The following is a 27640-nucleotide window of genomic DNA, read 5'->3' as shown; positions in this document are numbered from 1 at the left end:
CTCTTAAAATGAGATGATTCCTAAGTAATATATAAACCGTTTTGTGATGCAGGACCAGATGGTGACTATCATGCATCTGGTACGCCAACATTTGGACAGAAAGAGGAGGACCTCCCACTATGTACACAACCACTCAAACACATAGAAAACTGGAGCACCTATAAATGTATAAACATGATGAGAAGACTCATGGTCAGGCTGTAAGTGTTTACTCCAGCTGTAAACTCCCCTCCCTCGGCCAACTAATCACAAACAGACCTCCAGACTCTTGAGCATTCACAAGTGCGAGTGTGAGTGTGTTTTTATGAGATTCGAGGGAACTCAGTCTGTTCTTTATCCTGTTCCATATAACTTCAACCCCTCCACATGTTTGAGATTAAATGGAAGAATACATCATAGTTCTCTGTAAGAGGTGCATGAAAACCAAGCAGGCCTTCTTATGCGTTCAAATCCTCTGATGCCAAACGGACATTAGAAAACGGTGGAGTTTTAGAGACTTCAGCAAACTCTTCTAGCATCGTAATGATTTATTGAGGCGCACAGCAGCTGAACTGGTGCAAAAGGTCACCGGCTGCGCGTGCACGCGGGATCCGGCGGAGCCACGGCGCCCCCTCGCGGAGAGCGACGCACATTGTGGTTTGTTACGCGCTTCTTGGAGGAGGGATCAGGAGTTGAGGCTGGGGCTGGACCGGGACGGCAGGGCGAAAGGACGGCTCTCTGCTGCGGGGAGAGAGCCACATCCAGAAGCTTTTCTTCCAAATCTCCCCTTTTTCTCTCCCAGCTTTCGTTCCAGTGGAAATGAGGGCATAATCGGCTGGGGGGCCACTACATACAACGGTTAGAAGTTCCCAGCCGTTTAGGTAAGATGCGCTCTTTTACGCACAGCAGCTCTCCAGATTTGGTTGTGCTCATGCAATTCTTCTGGTGAATCTGATCTCTATCCTATTTCTTCTTCTTTATTTTCCTCTATTTGTGGCTGTGAGCTTCTTTTTGTATCCTTATCTGGCAAACTTTGAATTGCGCACACATGTCATTAGAAAACCTCCAAACTTTTTCAAATTTTTGTTTCTCGTTTGGCTATACTGATTTGACCCTTCTGCGTTTATATTGTATGTTTTGCATCTGCACAATGCGGTTTTATGATAAAAGTACTGGTTTGGGGGAATACTGGAAACATCTGCAGGAGCAGCCTCTCTCCAATGCGTTGTTAACTGTCCGCGAGAGGGAGCCACAGCAAAGCGCGCAGCTTCCAATTTGTTGAAGGGCCATGTTTAGTAAAAGCACAATTTAAGAAAACCTAAGAGAGATGAGTCAGAAAACAGACTTCCAACACTTGTGGGGGGAAAAAGTTCCTTCCATGTGGTTTAGATATTTAGGCTCTGTTGACAGATTATTTTATTACAAGCTTTATAAAATGGACAAATTATTATGCTGCATTTTTCTCAAAAGATTGAAGTTTAGTTGTGGGATTTTTTATTTTTCTGAACACTACATAAGCTCAGAAAGCAATCAGATGGCAGTCAATGTCACTTTGATATTGTAGAAAAACAGAATAAAGTTTTTTTCTTTGGCTCTTTCCATTAAGTTAAACCCCAGGAGGTGTTGCTGGGTCCTGCAGGTCATGTATTAACTTTTACTTCAGCTTTGCAGTCATTGACTGAAACTTAACCAATTGGTACTGAACCATTTAGCACATCATAAAGATCAGAGAACATGCTTATATTAATTTAACTTATATTAACTTATATTAATTTAACTGGTACAGACTTACAGCTGTCTAAGTAAATGTTTGCTTGGAAACAATCAGGGACACTCAAAGGAAACCCACACATGATAAAGCAAATACCCTCCTGTCCTTACAGGATATGCCTGGATTCCAAACCAAAGCTTTGAACCTGAATGTGGCTTCACCGCCAAGCCGCATAGTTTGTTCTAATCTGATAAGGTCTAATTTGTTAATTTTTTCCTGTGACGATCTGTGGAATGGAGCCAGATTTCCCATACTGAGTGTACACACTGGATTTAAAACGGAGTAGCTCAAATTAATGCCTCCTGCAGGCAGTAAGGATTCATGCATGAATAGCGGGCGGGGTGATCCCATCTCTCCGCCTGTAATGAACTTTTCTTTTTCATCCTCTTCTTTTTTGGTTTATATTGTGAAGCTCTTATGTTTTGCCAGTTTAAACAGATTTTTTATATCAAAGAGAACCTTAAGATGTGATTTTTTTCACATGACTATCAGTTGAATATGATCTGTTTAAAAACACAAAGATGGCTAAAAGCTCTCAAAAAGCTTCCTTGTTTGGAAGAAATTAGGGACTGATTTGAAACAAGACAAATAATCTGTGTAAAAGTGTGTATAAAGCCATTTCTGAGTCTTTGGGACTCCAGCGAAGCACAATGAAAGCAGTTATGTATAAATTGAGAAAACATGGACAGTGGTGAACCTCTCTGGGAATGACTTCTCTTTCAGAATGCCTCCACAACTAGGTTAACAATTCATCCAAAAGGTCACCTGCAAACCAAGACCAACATCTAACTTAGTGCAGGCCTCATTTCTTTGGATAGGTTTATGATTCAATGAATCAACATCAAAAGCAAGACAAAATGTTGTTCATGGTAGAGTTTCAGGATGAAAACCAGCTCTAATCAAAAAGCACTTTTAAGACCCTTTAGAAAAATACTCTGTAGCGTGATAAGAAAAAAACAAAGCTTTTGGGATTTGGGTGTCACATTAAATCTTCTGCAAAACCGATTCAGCAGAAATAGGACTTCATACTTACAGTTAAACAAAGTGATCATCTGCTGCTTTACTACCTCAAAAACAGACCACAGGACTCTTAGTGTAATTGTTGGAACTAGAGCTAAAAAAAATTAATCAGATTAATCGTGATTAATCAATTATTGAAACAATCGTCAACTCAGTAATGGATTAATTGTTAACTGGAGTTTAGAGACTCTAAAACATGCTTTTAGCTGACAGAGTGACTCACTTAGAGCATGAATTATACAAACATTGCAAAAAGATATACATATATAAATATTGCAAAAGATATGATTTTTCTTTCAACAAGCTGTATCCAGAACTCCTCAAGTGGAAAAGTTTTAGTTTCATCTGGTTTAATTAAGTAAAAAACCTTCTTTAATGAACATTTCACTATCCGATTATTAATCGATTTATCCAAAAAATAATCAACAGATTGATCAATTAGAAAAACAATCTTTAGTTGCAACCCTAGTTGGAACAATCCGTTGTACCAGAGAATCCTAAAGGAGAATATCAGCGATCAATGTGTGATTAATACACTGCTTGTTGGGTTATGAAGCAGACCAATAATCCAAACAATGTCCACTCCAAATGCAGGATTTGAGTTTTGTTCAAAATGTCAACCTGTGACCTGAAGTTTAATTGACAATTTAAGAAAATGTTTGGTAAGGGAGAAGTGGACTACCTCTGTACGGCACCCGGGGAGCAGTGTGGGGTTAAGGGTCTTTGCTCAGGAACCCAGAGTGGCAGTCAGTTGGAGTGGTGCTTGAACTCAGAACCTCTGGATTCCAAGTGCAATGCCCTAACCACCAGGCTACCACATCCCCAATTACAGCGATTATTTAATGGCTATACAAATAAGTAATAAGTTAAGTTGGAGAGCTACCAACATTTTCTTCCCAGAACTGGTGGCTACAACAAGACCCTGGGTTGTGAGCCATTTCACCTGTATCAAAAACAGACCTTAGCTGCAGGGTAATCTAGCTGTGACAGAGATGACAGGGCAGTAGAACAACTTTTAAACCAATTGTTGGCAAATTCTGAATTTGAATTATTTAGCTGTCAGGCTAATTAGGCTCAATCTGTTTGTTTCAAACAGGAAGATTTAATCGGTTTAATGGGGGAAAAAATGCTCAAAAAGCAAAATTTTGTTCAACTGAAGGGAGAACAGCTTTTCTGCCATCAAGTTGAATCTCATTCTGCCTTGTTGAATATTTTAATTGTAAACAAGGCACAATAGGCAGAAATTCAGAATTTTACAAACAACAAACTAATACTACATCATAGAAACATACGCTGTCTTGTTTTCATGTTTAAGCAGTAAAATAATTTCTTGTTACTTATTCTCTGTATTTGCTTTTTCCATAACTTTAATTTTTTGCAAGTGACTGGTATGGGTAGGCAGGAGACAAACAAACATAAAGTTAATTCATGTAGTCCTTGTTTTTTTCTCTATGTGTTCAGACAGCAGAAGAACAAGATGATGAAGTTGGAGGTCATCGTATTCTGCCTTCTCTTCGGCGCCCTGACTCATGCTAAGAAAGCAGAATGCAATGGCGAGTACCACCCTCTGGATGATAGCTATAGATGCAGCGCCACCTGTGATGCCTTTTGTTTTACACCAATTTTTCACGCTGTTGACTGGTCTTTGTTTCTTTCAGAGAAGAGAGAATGTCCCATACAGTTGTACTTCACCATAGACACGTCTGAGACCATTGCGATGCAGGAGCCGCCCCCTGGAGCGCTGGTGGAAAGCATCAAGGTATCTCTATTACTGAGCTAGTTTTTTATAAATTGATAAGAGCATACAGTTTTGATGCTTATAAAAGCCAGTATAAAGTGTTGAAGGAAACTGTAAAGTCATTAATTAAAAAAACACTGCAGTCTAATATCAGTATATTTTCTGTAATTGGGGTTTTGCTTAACCAGAAACATTTTAGTCTTCCTGGGACAAATATGTCAGTCTTAGAGTGAGGTGGTTTTTAATATCATCAACACAATAGATGTTGACTGTTTCCGAATGTCCGCCCTAATCACTATTGGGGCACTATATAGTGGTTACACCATTTTAAATGAGTGTCTGAATGTCTAGTAGAGGAAAAAGTAGTGCACACTAAATTTCCCACAATATACCTTGAAAAGTAGTGATCATCCATGGCCACTAGACGAGCAGAATGCTTTGCGTGGAGGGGTCTCCTCCCAAAGCATTCTGGGATTTGATGTCACAGCAACCCACAATCACCACACGATGTCACCACCCAACAGCGGCAACTAGTAACAAAGATGTTCAGAGGTGGGAAGAGTACCTAAAATTTATACTCAAGAGTAAAAAAAGTACTTAAATGCTGAGTAATTTTTGGCTAATCACATCTGAATTTTTGTTTAAAAGGTCATTATCAAACAGGCAGTTATGTGTAAACTTTTAACTTAAAGTCTAAAAATAAAATAAAATACAAATAAATAACAGCATTATCAGTAACAAATTTGTGCTGTAAAAACACTTTACAGATCAGTTGTCATGATCTCCTGATTGAGATTTTTGTTTCCGTTCCAAGTTTTAACTCTACACAGTTTACAGTTACACTTTGATTAATTTCAATCTTTGCTTTCTAAGTCATTAGTTTCATTTCCATCCAAGTTCCTTTCTAGTTTTGTTTAAGCACTGTTGTATATTTCTTGGTTACTGTCTGTTGCCCCCTGTGCCAGCCTCCTTATAGCTCCCTTCTAGATCCTTCTGTCCACACCTGCTCCCAATCAGCTGATTTCTCCAGTCATTGTTCTGTTTGGCATATATACTCCTCTGAAGTTAGTTTGCTGGGTTCTCTTCATTCCCTTCTTAATCTACATGTCCCCCCCCTTTATTCTTGTTCCTGTGTTCCTTGATTAGTTATTCCTGGATTTTATGCTTCTGTTGCTAACACCATCATTGTTAAATCTGCAAGAAACCACCTCAGCTTCCATCTCTGCATTTGGGTCCTCTACAAACCTCCACTCTACTTGACTTAAATCTCCTTAAATGGATTATTAATTAAATGTATAAAACCTTTTAAGTTTTTTTTAACATACAATCTTTTAAGTATTCCTTTATGTTGGGAAAGAGCTTATCTACTCTTAACCTCTATCTACTCATTTTAACCTGATCTGCAAATAGCTCAGGTTACTCATGGTGGGTGGAGTAACCAGAAAAAGTACTCAAATAAGAGTAGCAATACTCTCAGAAGAAGTTTACTTGTGTAAAATTAAAAGTACAGCTACACCTAAAAATATACTTTTTTCTGAAGAGTAACTGAAGTAAATGAGCTGGTTACTGTCTACCTTTGGTAATGTTCTCATTATTATCCCTGATATACTTAGATATACGCAAATTCTTAATGTTGTATTTATTTTATAGAAAATTTTTGGATTGTCAATAATAGTGACCTCATATGTAAAAATAAAACATTTTCAAAGAAATTGTGAGCAGCATTCAGTAATTAAGATGGTTCTACATTTTTAAATGTGTGAGTGGAATCACAATGTGAAAAATAGGGGTAAAAGGCTGAGATGATTAATACTAAGACAGGAAAGTATAAAAGAAAAGCATTAAGTTACAGAAAATATTAAAACTTCTTTTACTGATGTGGAACATTTTAGTAATGGTTTTATGTTAATCTTAAAATTTTGTACATGACTGTATAATAGGAAAAACATAGATGAATCCAGAAAGTGGCATCTACCCAAAAGCTTGTCATTTCTAAACGGTATCTCATTTCATTTTGTGCTTTTCTATAATGATCTGTCTCTTCCTTTCTGTAGGAGTTCACGAAGAGGTTTGTTGACCGTTTGAAAGATGAAGAAATCCGGGGTGTTGTTAAAATCAGCTGGCAAGTCGGAGGGCTGCACTACTCCCAGAATCAGTCGGTTTTCAGCCGTATCCAATCCAGGGACGAATTCAAAAAAGTAAGACCTATACACAAAACATTTTCACAGGCCTATTCCATTAAGCTCCATTCACAACCAAAGCCATACACATCTCAGATCCCTTTTAACTAAAAAAATAATCAAAAATATCTTAATAGATCTGCACCAGTCATTTAAGTAGAAAATTACAGTTAAAAAGGGTGTTGCTGATGCAAATACTAAAAGCTGTGCTTGCTGCCAACCTGGCAATCGATCCAGGAAGCTCTACAGCAACTCTTCAAAGCAATCAGCAATGGCGATCTGTCTTGATGGGAAATGCCCTTACCTGCAAGAGCAGCGGGCATTTCACCTACAGCAACATTCTCAGGACTTTATAAACAAGATTTTATTAAAAAATAAAAGGGAAAAATAGCCATGGTTTTTCAGTGGGAACATGTAGGTTATAATTCAGACCCGCATTAAATATCACAGGGAGCGGCCGGTTGTTCTTCTGTACAAAAGTAAACCTCCCGTTTTTTCTCATATTAACATTGTATGCTTACAATTCGCTTGGTGGGATAATGTTCTGCTTAATGTTCCCTTCATCCAGGGGAATATTAAACATTATTTAGATTAGCATCTCGTTAATGTGATGTATACGCTCACTAATACCGTTTCACACTGGTCGAAAAACCTATGTAAACCCAGGAGCAATCGACTTTTGGTGGCAGTGGGAACAGCTCATTGACGTGTGTCTACGCGTTAAACTTGCCTCCGCTCTGATCAGCATGCTGTGGGAACACCTGAGCCGGGTTGACCGCAAAATTAGGTGACATCATAGAAAGCAGCGTATGGATGTCGACACACCGCGCCAGTCGCTTCTGATCTAACAAGCCGAATTACCTCTGTTTACATTCAATAGACATGGCGGAGCACTGGTGAGAGGGATTCAGGTAGATAAAAGAGGCATATAATAAAGAATACTGACTATGCCATGGCTCCCGTCCATGTTGGTCTCCATTATTTACTTCCCTGATTTCCATCGCACTGTCGACATCATCAACACTCGGTCACCCAGCGTGATGCCGTCATCAGACACGCAGTGGTGGGGACAGTGACCACGAAGCTCGCCAGCAGCGAGTCAGACTCGGCTTTTCGGTCAAATATGAAAAGAGCCGGAAGCCGATTGTCAGCAAGTCAACCTGGTTTTGAAAAACCGAGGTTTCAGCGGGAGAGCAGCATGTGGCCACTAAAGGCACAAGAATATGTTTGAAATTTGGTTTTGTCATGGTAGATGTTTTTTTTTTGGTTGCATTTAGTAAAGATATTTTAGAAGAATGTAGGACTGGTAGAGTTTAATACACTTTGAGCTTTTTGATCATATCTTCCTGGAAGCTGTCATAGATGGGTAGACTGCAGACGTAAAGACTTAAAGGGAGGGACATGGTCAGCAGCAACGCTTACGTAGGCTGTGGCAAGAAATTTGGCCCCATTATATAACCAAGGACGGATCTTTATTATTTTATGGTGTATACTGATTTATACCCCTACTGATTGCAGTTAAAGCTAAGGTGTATGTCGCAGACATCTGTTTTTAGCTAATTTGTCTAAAAAATGCTAATATTGCAAATTAGTTTTCTATTCTTAACTGAGATTGATGGCATGGGCTTCTGTTGCTGTACTGTTTAGTGCATCATGAAATGGTGACGCTCAAGTGTTGTGGATATTTCAGCTCCTGCTGCCTTCCTATACCTTTAAAGTAGTCTGAAAATTAGCATCTTCAAGGCATCTTCATCACCACAACTGCTATTCACTGGTGTTTTTCTTTTTAAAATCTTAACTTGGTAAGCCAACTAAATAAGGTCTACATTTGTGTGACCACTTTTTCTATTATCTTTTGCTGCTGTAACACTACAATGTCCTTAGTGTGGGACAATGAAGGGATTTTCTATTCTAAAAGATTGTTGGGGATAATCCCTGCAGATTAATGTTTTATCACTGAGCATTCTAAGTCCATCCATCCATTTTCCATCATGCTTATCCCAAGCGGGGTCGTAAGGGGTTCTTGTGCCTATCTCCAGCTGTCTACTGGCGAGAGGTGGGATACACCCCGGACAGGTCACCAGTCCATCACAGGTCAACACAGAGACAAACAGGACAAACAACAATTCACACAGATACTCACACCTAAGGAGAATTTAGAGAAGCCGATAAACCTAACAGCAGTGTTAATTTCGTCAGCTTTTTTTAATTTAGTCTTAGTCACAATGACAAAAATCGATTTTAGTTTTAGTCATATTTAATCATTGCCTTCCCGATTTAGTTTTAGTCTTAGTCTGAATGACAAAAATCAAGTTTAGTCTTAGTCATATTTTAGTCATTTTTGTTTTTTTTGTCATTTTATCATTTTAGTAATTTTAGTCAACACTGTAAATAACAGAACTTCTGACCACACTCCTTTTTTAATCATATATCACACCATAGAGAATAAAAATTCTTCACACACAGCGTCTCTTTTTCTCTATTTTATTTATATCACACTGTGCAGAATAGAACTTCACACACCGATTCTCTTTTTAACATATATCACACTGCACACATTAAACCTTTTGTCGGCTTGTTTCATCATATCCATAAAGTCTTCATCCTCAATGGTCCTTGCAGGCAGGCCAGAACGCCCAATCAACTTTGCCATTGAGTTCTCCAGGGCTTTCTGCTCTTTGGCGTCGGGTTTGTACGGTGGGGGAGCTCCCAACATCTCTGCAACAGACTTCCCTTCCTTCCCCAACCTCTGATGTGGCTGGGGTGTCACTGTGTCAGGAATCTAGTTAGGAGGAAGATATTTAAACGATTAATATCCAGTGTATCAGTAAAAAATCTTTCTTCTATGACAGAGAGACAGACAGATACAGTCACAGGAAGACACACTCATCCACATGCATGCATGCCCGCACACACACACACACCCCTGTTCCTACTACTACAGGCCCACACGTTCCTTACCTTCTTCCATATGGCAGCATGTTGGCTACTCAGATGTCGCTTGAGATTCAATGTGTTCTTCCCTGCCATATTGAAGCCGCGGAGTCTTTGGTGGCGTCCTTCCTCTGGTGTTTTCCTTCGTGTTGTAAACGAAATGGCTCCATACATCCAGGCATTGTTTAACAAACCGCACACCGGTGTCTGCAATGACTGTGAAGTTGAGCTAGGTGTATAAGCCCTATGCTACTAACTCCACTACTGACTGAGCGGCGCGAGCCACTGTGGGACAGGCGCCATGTAGGGACAAACAGCGCAACAATGCATATTCTTCTATGAAGCTCAAGAAACACTTATATTAACAATTATAAATTAATTATAAACAATCACATTTCTTAATGTCCATTCGTGCGTTATCGTTTCGTCATTGGGAAAAAGATGCGTTGACGAAATATTTTCGTCATCGTCATGGTTGATGAAATTAACACTGCCTAACAGTCATGTTTTTGGAAGCTGGAGTGCCCGCAGAGAACCCGGGCATGCTCAGGAAGAAGATGCAAACTCTATGCAGAAAGATCCCCAGCCGGGAATCGAACCTGGAACCTTCTTGTTGCAAGGCAGCAGTGCTACCCACTGTTTCCACTGAGCAGCCACCATTCCTAGTCATTAACGTATATTCGCTTTTTGTTCCTCATTCTAATGCTGTGTATTTGTTTTGTTTTTTTCAGGCTCTTAGTACTATTGTATACCTTGGAAAAGGCACCTACACTGACTGTGCCCTCAGAAGGATGAGAGAGGAGATGCTACAAGCACCTTTAGAACACTCAAACAACCGTTTTGCTGTTGTAATCACTGATGGCCACGTGACTGGAAATCCGTGTGGGGGTATCAAGATGTCGGCAGAGGCAGCTCGTGAAAAAGAAATAAAGATATTTTCTGTGGCAGCATCAACACTAATTGAAGAGACCGGACTGACTGAGATCGCCAGTTCCCCGGCATCGGTCTTCAGGGACGACTTCTTGGCTGTGAATCTTAGCACAGGCCGCCCTGTCATACAGACTACGACGATAGACCGGATTATCAAGACGATGGTAATGCTCAAACATATATTATATATAAAATTATACATATATCATATATTAAATGTCATTTTTGACAAGAGTATTAATTTTTTTCTCTTTTTTTCTTACAGAGACATATGGCGTTTGTAGAGGTAAGGCCGGAGTATTATCATTAGTACCTTTGATACATTAAACAAATATCTATATTGGACTAAAATTGAGTCAGTTATATCCTTATTGACTGTTTCTCTTTGCATCACTAGTGTTATAATGTGTCCTGCCGGGAGACAGAGGGCCCACCTGGTCCAATAGGATATAGAGGGCAGAAAGTGAGTTTTACATGTACATACAGTAATAATCTAAACAAATATATAAACCCCTTCTAATTTATTAATTCTTTACTTTGTTGACCACAGGGAGCTAAAGGAGACAATGGTGAAGCGGGGATTAAAGGAGAAAGAGGTCGCCCAGGAGACCCCGGCATTGAAGGTCCTATCGGTCAGCCTGGTACTAAGGTAAAAAGCTCTTTAGTGACCACATTAATTAAGCATTGACTAGCATTACAATGGACTAAAATGGTTTGTCTTTTCTTCTCTTTGCAGGGTGAACCAGGTGCAAAAGGGGATAAGGTGAGATTTTAAATCTGTTTGTGGGAATCCCAACATCTTCTGTAGATCTTTGTCAAAACAACCGTTAATTGTGGTTTATTACTTTTCTTCTTTTTTCCTGAACTCAGGGAGAGATTGGAAGTCAGGGGAAACAGGTATGTTTTTCATAAGATTCAAATTTGTAATCTATCAGTATTGGTTTCACACTCAATTTCTCAATTTGTGCTCTTTGTGCCAACAGGGTGTGGCTGGTCTCCCAGGGCGTAATGGAACTGATGGACAAAAGGTGAAGTTTTGATCACAGAGCTTTTTTCTGATTATGATCTTTTAAACTAATCGATAGGACTCTTTAATGATGCAAATTTGTAACAATCTTTTCCTTCTTTCAGGGCAAAATTGGACGGATTGGTTCTCCAGGCTGCAAAGGAGACCCAGGCGACAGAGTATGAGATCTCGTATCATATAGGACTATTATAGCATCTCTGCTCCGTGATTTATAGTCTGTTCATGATCATGATCAAACGGTTTTCAGGGTCCTGATGGTCACCCTGGAGATTCTGGTGAGCCAGGGCCACCAGGAACGGACGGAGAAAAGGTATGTCCAATGTCAACGTTTTTCTATCAAAACTTTAATCTGTCTCCTATACTGCCCACAGTTAAAACTGTCTCCTTTCTAGGGTGACCCTGGGCGCCCAGGAAGAGATGGTCCCATTGGCCCAGATGGCGTGCCTGGACCAAAGGTTAACCAGAAACCGACTGTGAAAGCAGATATTCTCCTTGACGAAATTGTAAAATTTTCAGCTAAATTGTAAACTTCAATGTTTCAACTGCAGGGAGAGCCTGGAAGTCCTGGATCACCTGGCGAACCTGGAGCTAAAGGAAACCCTGTAAGAAGCTTAGGACAGATCATCTGTTCAAATATAAACCAGCTGTGCATGGTTGATTATTATGTTTTCTTTACTAGGGAGAACCTGGAAAACCAGGAGACAGAGGCGAGGAGGTAAGAATATCAGAATATCAATTGAATATATATTCAATTGTGTTTAAATGAATCAAATTCTGTATTTCTGCTGCCTGATTAAATTACCTGATTTTGTGTTTGTAGGGCAGAAAAGGAGACTATGGCCCCAAAGGAGACCCTGGATCAGATGGTAAAAAGGGTGAAAAGGTAAGCATATATGTTGTCTTTAAATCTGCTCCATCAAGCAAAATATTCATCTAATTTTGTCTCAGGGTGAGATGGGTCCAGAGGGACCAAGAGGAAACCCAGGGGAAAAAGGAAACAAAGGTGCAAAGGTAGAAATGGTCTAATTTATAACATTTTTAATATCTGGTAAAAATTATCTTAAATATACTTTTAGGCTTACTTCCTATATGAACACCACCTATTTTTAATCTAAACAGGGAGACTTTGGCTTACCAGGACCTAGAGGACCAGAAGGATCAAAAGGAGTCCCTGGAAAAGATGTTGGTTTCAAAAAATCCCATCGAGAAATCATTTTAAAAAGTCCCTTAATGCTTGCTGCTTCTTTAACACTGTTTGAATTTTAGGGTTCAGGTGGAGATCCCGGTGAAGTGGGACCGAGGGGAGAACCTGGACAACGAGGACCAAAGGTTAGACTTTATAGATTTTTCTTTGTGTCCCTAATTATGTCATTGTCTGTTTATCACAAATTGTATTTTACTTTCTCTGCAGGGAGACCCTGGAAGACCTGGCTTTAGCTATCCTGGGGCAAGAGGAGATCCTGTAAAAAACACCGTCATACGTCTTTAAATTTTCTTTCTCTGTCTAATAGGTTTAGCTGACCTGACACCTATGTGCCCATCTTTAGGGTGAAAAAGGAAACAAGGGCAGTCGTGGACCCCGTGGCAGCAGAGGAGACTGTGGTCAGAAAGGAGATCCTGGAAATAAAGGAACTCCCGGGGAGGCAGTCAGTAACCTCACTGATTAAAAATAGGTTCTGATTAACTTTACATCCCAATCAAGGCAATTCTTTTCATTTAACAGGGTGACCCAGGGCCCACAGGGGAGCCTGGATCAAGAGGAAGAAAAGGAGACCCTGGTCCTAAAGTAAGTCACATAAAAGTAGTCAGATTTATCTGCTGACAGCGTATTTATTAATAAACCAGATAGCACCAGGCTAAACGTATGCTGTCTTCTTCTACAGGGAGGTCCAGGCCCAGAGGGAGATCCCGGGCTCACAGTGAGAATACATGGTCTAATCACAGTTTCATCAATAAACACACAAACCCAGAGATTTTAAAGCTCAGGATTTTGTGTCTTTCTGCAGGAATGTGATGTGATGAATTACATCAGAGAGACCTGTGGATGCTGTGGTGAGTTGAATTATCAGTGCACAATCACCAAAAGCCTTATTTAATTCTTTTTTTTTATCAAATTAAATACATTTTCTTAACCTTCAGACTGCGAGAAACGCTGTGGAGCCTTGGATATCGTCTTCGTTATCGATAGCTCAGAATCTGTGGGTCTCACCAACTTCACCTTGGAAAAGAACTTTGTCATCAACACCATCAATAGACTGGGATCTTTTGCCAGCGACCCTCTGTCTGAAACAGGTTCACATGTCAAATTGAAATGCTGTGACCTTTAAAAGGTTTACCCGTCTCGGCACTCTAATAAGAAACCCTCTTACTTTACAGGCACACGGGTTGGCGTTGTACAGTACAGCCACGACAACACCTTTGAATCGATCAAACTCAACGATGAAAAGATCAACTCACTGACGGCTTTCAAGGTTTTTAAACATTGGAATAAATTGTGAAATGTACATTAGAGAACAATTTATTTCTGGTTTGAGCCACAGGTGGCTCTTTCATCCTATGGGCCTCATCCATCCATCCATTTTCTGTCACATCCTGCTGGGGTCACAAGGGGTGATGGTACATATCTCCTGTCAATGGGTGAGAGGCGGGGTAGACCCTGGGAAGGTCGCAAACAACCATTCATGCACACTTGCACCCAAGGAGCATTTAGGCAATCAACCTAACAGTCATATTTTTGGACTGTGGGAGAAAGCCAGAGTACCCGGAGAGAACCCATGCATGCACAGGGAGACGTGCAAACTCCATGCAGAAATAGCCCGGTCTGAGAATCAAACCCAGAGCCTTCTTGCTGCAAGGCAGCTGTGCTACCCAATGCTCCACTGTGCAGACCTCCTATGGGCCTCATATGTCTTTTTTAGACACTGCTTTAAAAGATTTTGTACTATATTATGAACCCCCTGCACTATTATCTATCTGAGTTGCATTTCAATCTCATTGGAATAGAAGCTGTTTTAAGTAAATACTGGTCGAGCATCACCTTCATATGCAACTGACACACATTCTTTAGAGACGTTCCCCAAACATATGCCTGAGTTCCTGATATTAAAACCTGCAGAAACTTTATTTTCATATGCTGGTAAACAGCTCAAGATGTATGAGGCATCAGCTTTACCTGCATCAGTGTCCTAATTATTTTATTTTGAAGTGCTTTAAACCACTTTTGATCTGAGCTTGGAGTGAGATTTCAAGCTCTGACAGCAAAATCAATGTTTTTAATCATAAAGAGAATATGGTGATGCATTTTCTCATTTCTTCAATTCAATATTTTTAATGAAAAATGAACAGATTCCATCCCTTTAATCATATTCCGAAATATGTTCGATACTTTCTTTTACGATCCGATACAGAGTAAAATACAGTCTGGTATTGTTAGTACCAATACGACACTCTTATGCAAACACAACTAATGTGTTTTTTTAAATGTTTAAAATAATGTAGCTGCTCTATAACAGTGGTTTTCAATCTCCCCCTTCTGGACCTTCTGTCCTGCATATTTAAATGTTTCCCTGACTTAATAAACAGGTGATTTACAGGCCTTTACAGCCATTGGTGTCTGTTGGGGAAGAATGCCATAATCTGCTGCAGCAGAAACACATCTAGAGCAGATAAAGTGAGCCCCATGTTGGAAAACCATTAATGTATGATATCGGATGGCTCTAATTTAAAAAACCTTCAAAATATTTATTTAGATGAATATATAATTATTGCACTAAATTGTCTATAACCATTGTTAAAAATATTAATCTAACAGTTATAGCAATTTGAAGTTAATAAAAGAACATATAGTTTATAAACTGCTGTTTTTAGCTATCCATTATATTTATTTTCAAAGGTTATAGCAACTCCTTCTGCAAGAATGCTTTATGCCTTTTAAAGCCCCACATATTCTGGCGCTGTAGCTGCACTGTACCTGCCTTCTATGTAGCAGCAGCAATAGCATCTGTGCTCTCTTCTGTCCTCATCATCAATTCTGCATATTGTGTGCTTTGGTTTAACCTGCAGTGTTTGACGAGGTTGTCATGTTGCAGTGACTTTCCACTGTTTTCCCACAAACATCACAGGTCGTGCTTTGGCTGATTGTGGAGCTAAAATATCTCATCGGAAGACTTCTTTTATGATCTGCCACTGTTTGTTTAAGCAGCGCATCACGTTGAAGAAACAGTTGCCATCAAACGTTTGCATTTAGGCAGTTTTCTTGTTAACATGCATTACCTCAAATTATTTTAGTACTAAATGGTCTGGTATCTATAGGTATCTATATAAGGCATCCCCAACTTCGGTCCTCGAGGCTGTGCTAAAGCAGGGAAACCTCTAAAACCTGCAGGACAGTGGGCCTCAAGGACCTAGGTTGGGGATGCCTGATCTATATCATAGTATCCACACATCACAGTATGTGCATGCATTGGTTTAAGAGTTAGAAATTCAAATTGTAGCCTGTGAGTGTGTGCACTTTATGAAATGCGTTTATGACACGGTCAATGCGTAAGAGTTGAGATCTCTGTAAATACCTCGTTGTCCTGTGCTCAAAATTCTGAATAATGCATCAACGTTTGGGTCAGGAGTGTTATCCTATGTCAGGATGTGGTAGGCCTTTGCTAATTTTGTTGAAATCTTACTGTATTGGTTAAAATATCAATGATACTGTCAGTTTTAAGCATCAGGAATCCCAGGCAAGTGAATCTGTATCAATGATGACAGCAGAGCATTATCAATATTAGCTTAAATGAGTGAAAATTGGGATGAGTCTGCTGTAGTTCTGCACCAGATTTTATAGAAGCAGAGTTTTTTAATAAGAAAGCGCTTATATTGATCAAATTGTGTAGGCTAATTGGAAGGTATGCAGTAAAATGAAGCCTGGGTATTATTTTCCTATGGCAAGATTATTTTCCTTTTTCTATTCAAATATAAAGGCAGACACATAACAGTGCAATTGGCCCAGCGTGATTAATCCTGAAGTTAAACACATATACACAAGAAAGTTTTTTATTCTTTGATTTTTTTTCAACTCTTTTAAAATATAAATTAAACTTGCCCTCTTCCTTCTTTTGTTCAGGAAGCTGTGAAAAACCTGAAGTGGATAGCAGGAGGAACTTGGACCCCATCTGCTCTAAAGTATGCCTATGACACCCTGATCAGAGACAGCCGGAGAGCCAAAGCCAATGTCACAGTTGTTGTCATTACGGACGGACGCTTTGATCCAAGAGACAATGATGAGCTTTTAAAATCTCTTTGCGAGTACGACTGCTGCTCTTTTTTCTGGTTTATTCTTTTGTTTGTTTTGACTGAGAAGTTCATACAAATGTAAAAAAATTACAGTCTGATATAAAGCTTGAATTTGTTTTCTGTGTATTGATTCATGTTAACAGCAAACCCAACGTTGATGTGAATGCCATCGGTATTGGAGACATGTTTCAGCAGGCTGAGGATAATGAGAGTCTGAAAAGCATTGTCTGCAATAAGCCTGGCAAAGTGTTGGGAATGAGACGGTTTGCCGATCTCATCGCAGAGGAATTCTTAGACAAGATTGAAACCGTGCTCTGCCCTGGTAAAATAATTCAGTAGACAAGTACTATATTTACTGCAGGGTCATTTTGAAGATTGTTTTAGAGTTTGCTCTAAACTTTTTTTTTTTTCTTTTTCAGATCCTGTCATCGTATGTCCTGATCTTCCCTGTAAAACAGGTAAGACTAATAATTAATTGATGCTTATACAGTAGGTATGGAGAACCCTGGTTTTTAATGCTTGGCTTGTCTGCAAGGAAGCCTTAAGCTCAACTTCATCGATTCCAATTTACTAAGTGGAATCCAAGTATTAAAAACACAAGACAGTATCTATCAAATGTTTAATTCATTCATAATTATGGCTCAAAAACGAGTTTCTCAGACTATTTGACCGATATAAAAAATACATTTAGATCGATGGGTTCTCTGCACAAATCTACTTTCTGGTATTTGTGGAAGCTAATTTGTTTCCTGCATTTCATTACTAGACAGGCTGATTAATCCAGATGTGCCTAACCTCAGTAATCATTACAATGATGGCCAGACACACCTGGATTGATGAGTTCAGGATGTAGTGGAGTTGTGCATAGAGCCCATTCATTTGGCCTAGATAATCATAAGGAATACTGCTGACTTAGATGTACGGCAGACAGTTGCTGGCTTGCCCCATAAGAACGGTGAACCACTAAAGGTAATTGCTAAAGAGGCTGGCTGTAAACAGTGTTGTATCCAATCAGTGGTGGACAGTAACAAAGTACATTTTCTTAAATACTGTACTTAAGTAAATTTTGTGAGTATCTTTACTTGAGAAATTTGGGGGGGGGGGCTTATAACTTTCCCCCCATTATATTTCAAAGTCAACTTTCTAGGAAGCGAGGTGTCTTGTTCCTTGTGGCTCAGCTTAGCTTTTTTAATCTGCTGCTGTGGTTTTTCTTTCTTGAAATGCATTTGGCCATAGAATTTTCTCACAGACTTCAAAGGTTATCCTCAAGAACAGGTATCCTGGATGGTTTTTTTTCCAACACTTTTTTTTTTGTAGTTTGGGGAGTTTAAGGTGTGATTTGTTGCAAGTCGTTCAGTAGGATGATTTCTCAATGCAAGAGTTGTAGTTACTGTGTTATAACAGATTCAACCTTAAATCTCTACTCCATAGTGAAAGTGTGATGAGAATCAAGACGAGTCATTACATCAGGTGGTTGCTGAAAGTTAAGAGGTTCTGTAATATCACCCTGAAAATTATACAGCAATGTACATATATAAGAAAATATAATTTTTACTTTTGAATACTTAAGTATTTTCCATAATGTGTACTTTAGTACTTTCCCTTGAGTAGATTTTTGACGGAGCAACTTTTATTTGTATTTGAGTAAGATATGACCGTTTAGTAAAATTCTTTAACTCAAGTACCATAGTTGAGTACTCTGTCCACCACTATATCCAAGTATATCACTAGAAGATTGAGTAGAGGGAAAGGGGCTTTAAGAGGGTCAGTATCCAAACAACAAGTAAAAATCACAGGCTTTTTAATTAACATTTGGCCATATTTAAGACAGCGGTTTTGTTTTAAGTTGCTATAAGCTATAATCATCATTGATATAAATATATCATTTTTTTTTATTGTTATCAAGTAACTGTATTCCAAATTGCACGTATTTATGGGTATGACTGTATCATTTTCAATATGTTCCAGCAGGGGGCTGTAAACAGTCACATAGTTTTTTTGTACATGAGACAGGCCCTATTTGTCCTCAACATGCTTTACTTACATCAGTTTTAAGTGAATTCTTAACACATCAGACACAGTTTAATGTCCAATCACATAAACAACTGGACCAGAAAAAGCATTTATATTTCATAGGTCTCTGGATGTTGTTGGGCTGTCTTGGCTGACACGCCTCTTCAACATCACGTGGCGGTTTTGGAACAATGCTCCTGAACTGGCAGAGTGGCATGGTGGTTCCCCTACATAAGAAGGGGGACTCGAGGATGTATTCCAACTATAGAGAAATCACACTTCTCAGCCTCCACAGGAAGGCCTATGCAATTGTACTGTAGAGGATAGTTCCTCAGTCTCTCCAGGAAGGCCTATGCAACGGTACTGGAGAGGAGAGTCCCTCAGCCTCCACAGGAAGCCCTATGCAATTGTACTGTAGAGGCTAGTTCCTCGGTCTCTCCGATAGGCCTATGCAAGGGTACTGGAGAGGAGAGTCCAGCTTATTTTCAAACCTTGGCTTCAGGAGGAGCATCGTTATTTTCATCACGACCATGGAACACGCTCTGCCGGGTGTTCTAAGGTGCTTGGGAGTTTTATGGACCTAGCATAGGCATTTAGACATGTTCCTCATGATGCCTTGTGGGGGACACCCCAGGAGTCTAGAGTCAGAGACCTTTTAGTAGGGGCCATTCAGTCACTGCACAAGCAGAGTGGGAGTTTGATCTGCATTACCCACATTACGTTGGTCCTGTTTCTAGTGTCCTGTTAACAAACCCTCTGTCACTATATACAGATCAGTGCAGATGCAGCTATAATCTGGATGTTCTGCCAAGAAAGATTTAAGCCAATAGGCAAAGCTCTCAATTTACAGGTCTATGTTCTTACCCTCAGCAATGGTCAGAAAATCTTGATCATAATCGAAGAATGACATCCAAGATACAAGCGGGCCGAAATTGGGCTTTCTCCGCAGATTAGATAGGCAGTCCCCTAGAGATACAGTGAGGAGTTTGGTTATTGGGAGAGGCTCGGAGCTTCTACTCCCCAATGAGACAAGTCAGCTGAGGTGGCATGGACATAATTTTTGGATAGCCCCAGAATGCTTCCCTTGAGAGGTGTTCCAGCCACATACCATCAGGAGGAGGCCCGTTATGTGGCCCAGGACGTGATGAAGGGACAACTTCTCTCAGCTGGGCTGGGAATGCCTCGTGCTCTGTCCAGCTCTGCTGGTGGAGATGTCTAGGAGTGTCTCCTCTGACTGCTACCAAATGACCTGGTCCTGAATAAGAAAAACGACAACAACAAAATGCATGTGCCTTGCTAGACCATTCACAATTTTCTGAAAATGTGCTTTAATGGTTCAAACCAAAGTCAACCTCTGGTCTATTTTGGCCGACCCCAGCAATTTGGTGGGAGTGGCATGAATCTGAAAGAAAGATAGACAGTAAAAAAAAATACACATCCGCTTTGGAGAAAATACAAATTAAACTCTCTAAATCTCAGGTTACCCAACAGGTTTGCCTGGTAATACGTGTAGCAAGCTGAGTAGAATTGAACATGAACAATCAATGAAACATTTTACAAAACAATGCAAGATTCGTGGTAGGAGATCAGAAATACCCTAAACAGATAAAGTGAAATAGCCATCATCTTATTTGAGCTTGTTAAAGTACCGAACATGCTACCTGGCTTGTTTATTCTGTCCAATGAATACTAGATCTGGTGTGACCAGTGGTTCCTAGAGGGGCCCTCTGCACAGCTAACATTACAGAAAAAAATTAATAGAGTCTGATGTGAGGGGTCTGTTCTGCCCTTTAGGTCTATTGGTCAGAAGATAGATATTTTTCTATTATATAATCTCAGTTCTTTGACTGGAGGCCTTCTGCCTTCTCCTTTTCAACACATTTGGAACCATGCTTATTCCTGCTTACAGTGCTCTTATTTATGCTGGTAACAGGTCCATTGTCCAGATGTGAGTAAATCATTGAGTTGCAATTAATTTTGAACCAACTCGGTGTACAACCAGCATCAAAGCTGGATCTGTTGATGCGTTTGTGGGACCTCTCCCACAATGTTGTTCCACCTACTTGTTGCAGGAGGGGGCATCACCGTAAGGGAAGCCCCACCCCTCTGGAAGCCACTGGCCGAAGAAGGCAGTCCCTCCTTAGTCCCCACCTCATTGGAGAGTGTGGCCAGCCTGCTGAGCAACCTGAAAGAGCAGCAGTACGGTGTTGGCATAGCAACCATGGCGTACACTGCCCAGAGAGCCAAACTCACCCAGGGAGTGGACAGAGAGCAGTGGACCAAGCTGTTCATCGAATCTTTTAAATATGTTTATAGAGATCTTATGGGAGACCCCGAGAAAGCAATCGGGCTGTGTTAGTGCTACAGTGCTAACCTTGCTACCTCGCCTTAATGACATTGACTAATAAGCTTGCTAGAATGACAGATTTCTGTTTGAATAATGTTTACTCACCAGGTGCAATACATATACAGGCCAGTGAAAAGAACTGCATGAAGCTTTGTTAGCGGCCAATATTTGGGTACAAATGTGATAGAGGAAAAAAATAGCTATGTCCTCACCAAGAATATTCTTGATATAATGTGTTTTCTGTCTCCCAGGATAAAAAAATTTGTTAATTATGCATACATACAATGTTTTTCCATATGTGTCGAGAGTCACTTATAGTTAAAATGGAAAACAGATGTCATCCATTTGAGGGTGTCAACTGTAGAGCCATTCATGTTACATTTGTATAGTGGCCCTGTGATGAAGCCTCATTTCCACTGTGAATCATCGGCTCGCTGAATCACTCCAAATGTTTCCCCCTTTTTTTGCTGTTTTGCACATATCCATGGCTACAGCCCTTTCTTTTATTCCCTGTGAGCTATTCATTGTGGTTACATGTAATTACACTTGGAAAATATCAGTTCTATAAATATATATCTTATGATTCTATGCATTAGTCAGATTTATTTTGATGTGTTTGTTGGGATGATTTGCTTTGCTTTAACGGAGAAGGAAATATTGTATGTTCCTCTCTTGGCTGGTGCATGGTTTTTTACAGCATGTGGCCTGATCTGTAAAGAAATGACCACCTTGTAGCTTTAAGGGGATGTTATTTACCAGCTCAGTGACTGCACTATTAAGATGCGAAGAAAGTTGTTCTGAGTGTAATGGAATGTAGTTTTTATCTGAAGAAAATAAAATGGCAGAGCAAACTCAAACAATGCTGTTTTTGTTGAAAATTAATACCCTTGTTTTGCTGCCAGCACGTAAAGAGTTTCGCATGTTACTGAGATCTTTTTCCCAGCCTTAACCTCTGAACATCTGTGCTCCAGCTGTTGCTGACTGAACACTACGCTGTGTATGTGTGTGGGTCTGTTTCAGAGCCTGCTGTGGCTAGTTGTGTCCAGAGGCCTGTGGATTTGATCTTCATGCTGGATGGTTCTGAGAGGATGGGCCAGGAGAACCACAAGAGAGCCAAAGAGTTCATTAAGAGAGTGGCACGTCGCCTGACCCTGGCTGACGGCCCGAATGATGACAGCAAAGCCCGTCTGGCCCTGGTGCAGTTCGGCAGCGCACAGGATCACAAAGTAGAGTTCCCACTTACTCATAATCTAACAGTGATCGAGGATTCAGTGGATGACGTGAAGTACCTGGATTCCTCGTCTGCTCTGGGCAGCGGTATCATCTATGCTGTAGACAGTCTGGAGCTCAGACAGGTACTGTACATTTCAACAAACCACTTAAAAGCCCATGCTGTTTCACAATGAATCTTCAATGCATTTTAACATTAAGCTTAACATTTAAACCAGGATTGTGAGAAGCATCGATAATCCTCAGGAAAAAAATGTTGAAGGAGGTAGATGCCATTTCACACTTTCATTTTATTTTTACAGTTTGTTAAACTTCTCCCGTTACCTACATAAGAAAACACTTCAAATTCAAAAACTATATTACATATTCCTTAGTATGGAAGCAGATTGACATGTTCATCGTTTCAAACAAACAAACACAGAGTTGAAGGTTTGATTTTATTTTATTATGCTTATTCATAATTTAGGCTGATTTGTAACTGCATGCCACATTTTCATTGCAAAATAACAAAATGCTGAATCACTTCAATTAGGCCAAGTAATAGAATTACACCTTTACACAAATAAAATAACTTTTATTTCAGTTTTGTTAACCTCTATTATCAAAACCGTGGGAGTACTCAACTACTCTGCACTCAACTTATATATATATATATATATTTGAGCATTTATTTCTGATTTTATGCATGTCTACATGCGGACACTCCCTCTGACTCACTCTCAGTGTTAAGATACCACAGTAAGAGAGATAGAGATGGATTAAGGATAGTTTTTTTTCATCTATCGCACTCTAAAATAAGTCAGAAATAAAAAGTCATTGACTAATAAATTTACTCTTGTTTTATTGGATGTTTGATCCCATAGGTCTTTTCAACATCTTACCATTTTAAATTGGGTGTAATTTAATTCAGTTTATTTCTATTGCGCCAATTCACAACACATGTCATCTCAAGGCGCTTTGCAGTTCACCAGATCATACAGTCAAATTGATTAAAAGTTTTCTATCTAAGGAAAACCAGTTGATTGCATCGACTCATTAACTCGAATACAATCCCTCACACTAAGCATACTTGTAGCGACAGTGGAGAGGAAAAACTCCCTTTTAAAAGGAAGAAACCAAAAGCAGAACCAGGCTCAGTGTGAGGGGCCATCTGCCGAGGGCGACTGGGGTTCAAGGTGACAGAATTAGAGGTACAGAAAGCAGCTGTAAAATGCTACTTAGCCAGGTAGACGAGCTCCGAGCCAACTCCCATGCCAGAGGATGAAGAAAGCAGTCAGTCACGGTCAGAGAAACAGGACTACACTGGAAAAACCGGCCAATCTCCAACATCTATAAACAAAGGTGTTGATGGCAGCAGCACAGCTGAGATTTCTCTCCAGGATGGCGTCACAGCCAAACAGGAACAGACGAGGCAAAGCTCCTATGAGAAAAACGTTAGAGATTGAAATAACACATTCTTCAGAGTTGGAGAATAAAGATAGAAGGAGGAGGGGTTGTCCAGATAATGTTAATCTAGGTTAATTGTTTTCTTAAAGCAACCCCGTGACACTGACATGATCAGTCTGAACTGGCCTTAAGCTTAAGAAACTCAACTAAAATGTGTTGTTAGATGCCACAGCAGATGTGATCCTTACATGATCAGAAATATTTTTGGTCCTTCAAGACTTCTCAATCTCATGGTCCAAAATTGTCTGCTATCAGATTTCAAAATATGGAGGCAGAATTTCCAAGATTTACCAGATGCTTTCCGGGGCATCAGAAAGCTCCAGGTCTAGCACCCCTAGTGGCTAAAGGTTACTCGGTGTAATAAAATGACAGGGATAAAAGAGAATGTTAAAAAAAAAAAGCCTTGCTAATTTGTGTACCCAAAAATACACTACAGCGGGTAATCACTTGTATGTCTGTACTTTGTCTGATTTGCTAACAAGTTCTTCTGTTTTCATTTTTAGAATCAACGATTAATACGACGCAACGCTGAGATGTCCTTCGTCTTCATCACCGATGGCATCACCTCCCGCGACCAGCTGGACGAGGGCGTGGCAGCCATGAGTAAAGTGGAAGGCGTTCCCACGATTATCGCCTTGGGAACGGACACCAATGAAGAGGTCCTCCACAAGGTGTCACTGCAGGACTCGTCCGCCATCTTTAGAGCCAAAGACCTCTCCATGCTGGAGAAACATGCTTTCTTTGAGCGCTTCATCCGCTGGATTTGCTAGTGAGGAACTGCAGTACTCTGCACAATAGAGTTAGAAACCATTGAACGACAGAGGGACCAGCTCCTTCGGTATACATGTAAAACCCACTCAGAGGCACCACATGTATCTCTGACCATTATCATTCCTGGATGAAAAGCACTGAAGTGGCTCCATATTGTGTTGTTTTAGGGAAGTGAATTTGTCACAAATAAAAAAGCCTGTTCAAGACCAACTCTTCAAACACTTCAGACACACAGAACCAATGTGTCAGTTTAAATGGCTCGTCAGCACTGCTAGAGTAGGAGCCCCAAAAGAGAAATTCATAGATATCGAATGGTATTCACACCAACTATGGTTTTACATTGGTCTTTTTTTTTATATAATGTTCAGCTTGCAGGAACAAAGCTTTATCTGTCATTCTCTCTTTGTCACAAACGTACACTCACTCTCGCTCTTTAAAACGTCAGTATTTACTTTAATGGTGCTAAAAATAATGAGATGATCTGATTTTTTTTTGTACTTCATATGTTACTGCTATTCTTGTAGTTAATTCTGGACATAAAAAAAAAAAACCTAAAATGTTGCCCTGACCAAGAAAGGTTTCAGATGAACACCAAGCAGCTGATGTTAATTACAAACAAGCAGGAAACAATGACATTTTTGTATTACACTATGTTTAAATAAAGACTAAAGTGTGACCCCTTCCATGTGTTTTGTGCTTTGTTTCTTCATTTATCTTGGGTTGATTTTACATAATGGAACATACTATTATTTGTTAACTATATTTACCAGAGGGGCCAGGGTTGGGCCCGTGTGTTTTCATGGGGGCACACAACAAAAGAATAACACACAATCATATTTTTTGTTCCATTGAATTCCATTAATTCCTAACCTATTTCTTCAGCCTAGCTGTGACCTTTAATCTAAACCTAACCATTAAGGGTTCATACATAACCTAAACTCAATTCACACCTTAGACCTAAACCAACATCTAACCCTATGATCTGCTATGATTTATGGAAAATAAATCCCTGCAATGTAAAAAATGCACACTCACAAAAAAAACCCTAGTGCAGCAAGGGTGATTAGTATAATTGAGCCACGAAGCCAAGGTTACACCCCTCTTATCTACTGTAGTAGACAAAAAAATGTTACCTTTTCTTAGTATGGCTAAAGCTTAAAGCTGACTGTAATTTCTAAATAATTGCTAAAGTAAATTGTCTAGGCAAGATATTGAATTGGTCCATGGGAACAAAAATTGATATAGAATGAATCTTAATTGGCTAAATTAATGAGTATTTCTTCCCCTTAAATAAGATAATTCCACTGAACAAAATTGGAAACTAAATAAATAATTTTTTCTTTAAAGAAATGCATTTTGTCCTGAGACACTTTGCCAATGGAACAAGACAATTTACATTTAACGTAAGAAAATAACATTTACATTGTCTTTTTTTGAGTGCATATTATCTAATTATCTTATTTTAAGAATAAAAATACTCATTCGTTTGGCCAATCATCTTATTTACTAATTTAATATTTATTAAATACACTTAATTCAAGAAATGTTTTACTTATTTTTTTCTTTTTAGCAGTGTACATATTATGCACTTGAAATACAATAACAGAGTTATGTTTTTTCTTGTTTTACACTTAAATGAATCCATCTGCAACTTGTCTTTAGTTAAATTTTTCCTGTGTGTGTTTTCAGTACAAGGGCCATAACGTGGGCAAGGACCAGTTCTGCCCTGTTGGTCCCTGTCTAGAACCTCCCATGTACCCTGTAAGTGATGGGCCTAATGATAACCTTGCATCACTTATTCAGGTCTTGGTCATTGAAGAGTAATTCTGCAACCAGGAGGATGTCCACTACCCAGGCCTGTCCTCAGTGTGAGGCTTAGGCTCTGCCAGACTGGGAAACAACATTATCAATGTTGTTCACTTCATGAGGAGAACATCAAGGCTCATGATATCTTGCCATTGTGTGGTGCACGTGGAGCAGTGTGGGGTTAAGGGTTTTGCTCAGGAACCCAGAGTGGAGGAGTGTTCTCCTCGCTGCCACACACCTGGCTTATAATGAATTACCAGGCTATTGTAGCATATGAATTCTGCTAAGGAAATCATGCTGTGCTGCAACAGAGAGTTACGAGAAGCTAAATTAAGAACTACTGGCCTCCTTCAACCTGTTCAGTGAGGTTTGATGATTGTCCACACGGTGGCAGCAACAGCCAGAATGTGAAAGCAACACTCGGCGTACATATAAGAGTAGAACCCGCATTGACAGCGTTCCCTGGGCGCTGACGTGATTTTGGTAGCGCCATCTTGGGGCGGTCGATGTATTAAGGAGGCACAAAATCAGTTTTATTCAGCTTTAACTCGCCGGATATTGAACTAATTTTCAATGTTTCGTTTTTTTGCGAAGACAAACAAATGGTTCAGTGCGTTTAGATATTCTTATTTGTGTTACGAGAATATACTATTCTGATAGAATGCATGTATGTGCAAAGTCACTCATCCATTTTCATTTTTTTATTACTATATACACAAACACATTTATATAGGTATATACAAATATATATACACATATATCTTACTTTCTCTGTCTCTCTCTATCTATAATATTCTATTATTATATTATACATTATTATATTATACATTATAATAGAGCTGTATGCCAAAATCATCCGTATTAAGACAATAAAAGACCTGAAATATTTCAGTTAGTGTGCAATGAATCTAAAATATATGAATGCTCAACTTTTATCATTACATTATGGAAATTAATAAACTTTATCACAATATGCTAATATTGGACCTGTATGCTGTTTATTGAGTGATGTCTTACAAAGCTCTGATGCCTTCATATAGTTATGCCTTGAGCTCTGATGTTAACAGTCCGTTGATTAAAACAAAAATACCCGCACATTTTTTTTCTGCTTAAATCAGCTGGTTAGGGTAGCAGGTGGACCTCCCCAAGATGGCACCCCTACATT

General features: G+C 39.6%; 1 protein-coding gene across 2 annotated transcripts; it reads left to right on the top strand.

Annotated features, from left to right (window-relative positions):
- The first annotated feature begins 647 nt into the window (after positions 1-647).
- Positions 648-25350, top strand: col6a2 (collagen, type VI, alpha 2). 2 transcript variants are annotated; one of them, XM_015393991.1, is made up of 32 exons: positions 648-860; positions 4232-4323; positions 4429-4529; positions 6563-6706; positions 10354-10716; positions 10818-10838; positions 10950-11015; positions 11103-11201; positions 11289-11315; positions 11423-11449; positions 11536-11580; positions 11684-11737; positions 11827-11889; positions 11972-12034; positions 12128-12181; positions 12259-12294; positions 12400-12462; positions 12528-12590; positions 12699-12761; positions 12846-12908; positions 12991-13041; positions 13127-13225; positions 13303-13365; positions 13463-13498; positions 13586-13631; positions 13719-13871; positions 13956-14050; positions 16693-16874; positions 17006-17184; positions 17282-17320; positions 22243-22577; positions 24402-25350. In XM_015393991.1, the coding sequence occupies exons 2-32, from the start codon at positions 4248-4250 to the stop codon at positions 24666-24668; spliced, it is 3036 nt and encodes a 1011-aa protein (XP_015249477.1). In that variant the 5' UTR covers positions 648-860; positions 4232-4247; the 3' UTR covers positions 24669-25350. The 2 variants fall into 2 exon arrangements, with proteins under 2 accessions (XP_015249477.1, XP_015249478.1); XM_015393992.1 differs by having other exon boundaries at positions 669-860; positions 4205-4323.
- Positions 25351-27640: the final 2290 nt, after the last annotated feature.

The sequence above is a fragment of the Cyprinodon variegatus genome, unplaced genomic scaffold (genome assembly GCF_000732505.1).
Source record: "Cyprinodon variegatus isolate N-32 unplaced genomic scaffold, C_variegatus-1.0 Scaffold666, whole genome shotgun sequence".
In the NCBI taxonomy this organism is placed as follows: Eukaryota; Metazoa; Chordata; class Actinopteri; order Cyprinodontiformes; family Cyprinodontidae; genus Cyprinodon; species Cyprinodon variegatus.
Note: the sequence above shows the minus strand (reverse complement) of the source record. Positions and strands in the feature narration are given on the sequence as shown.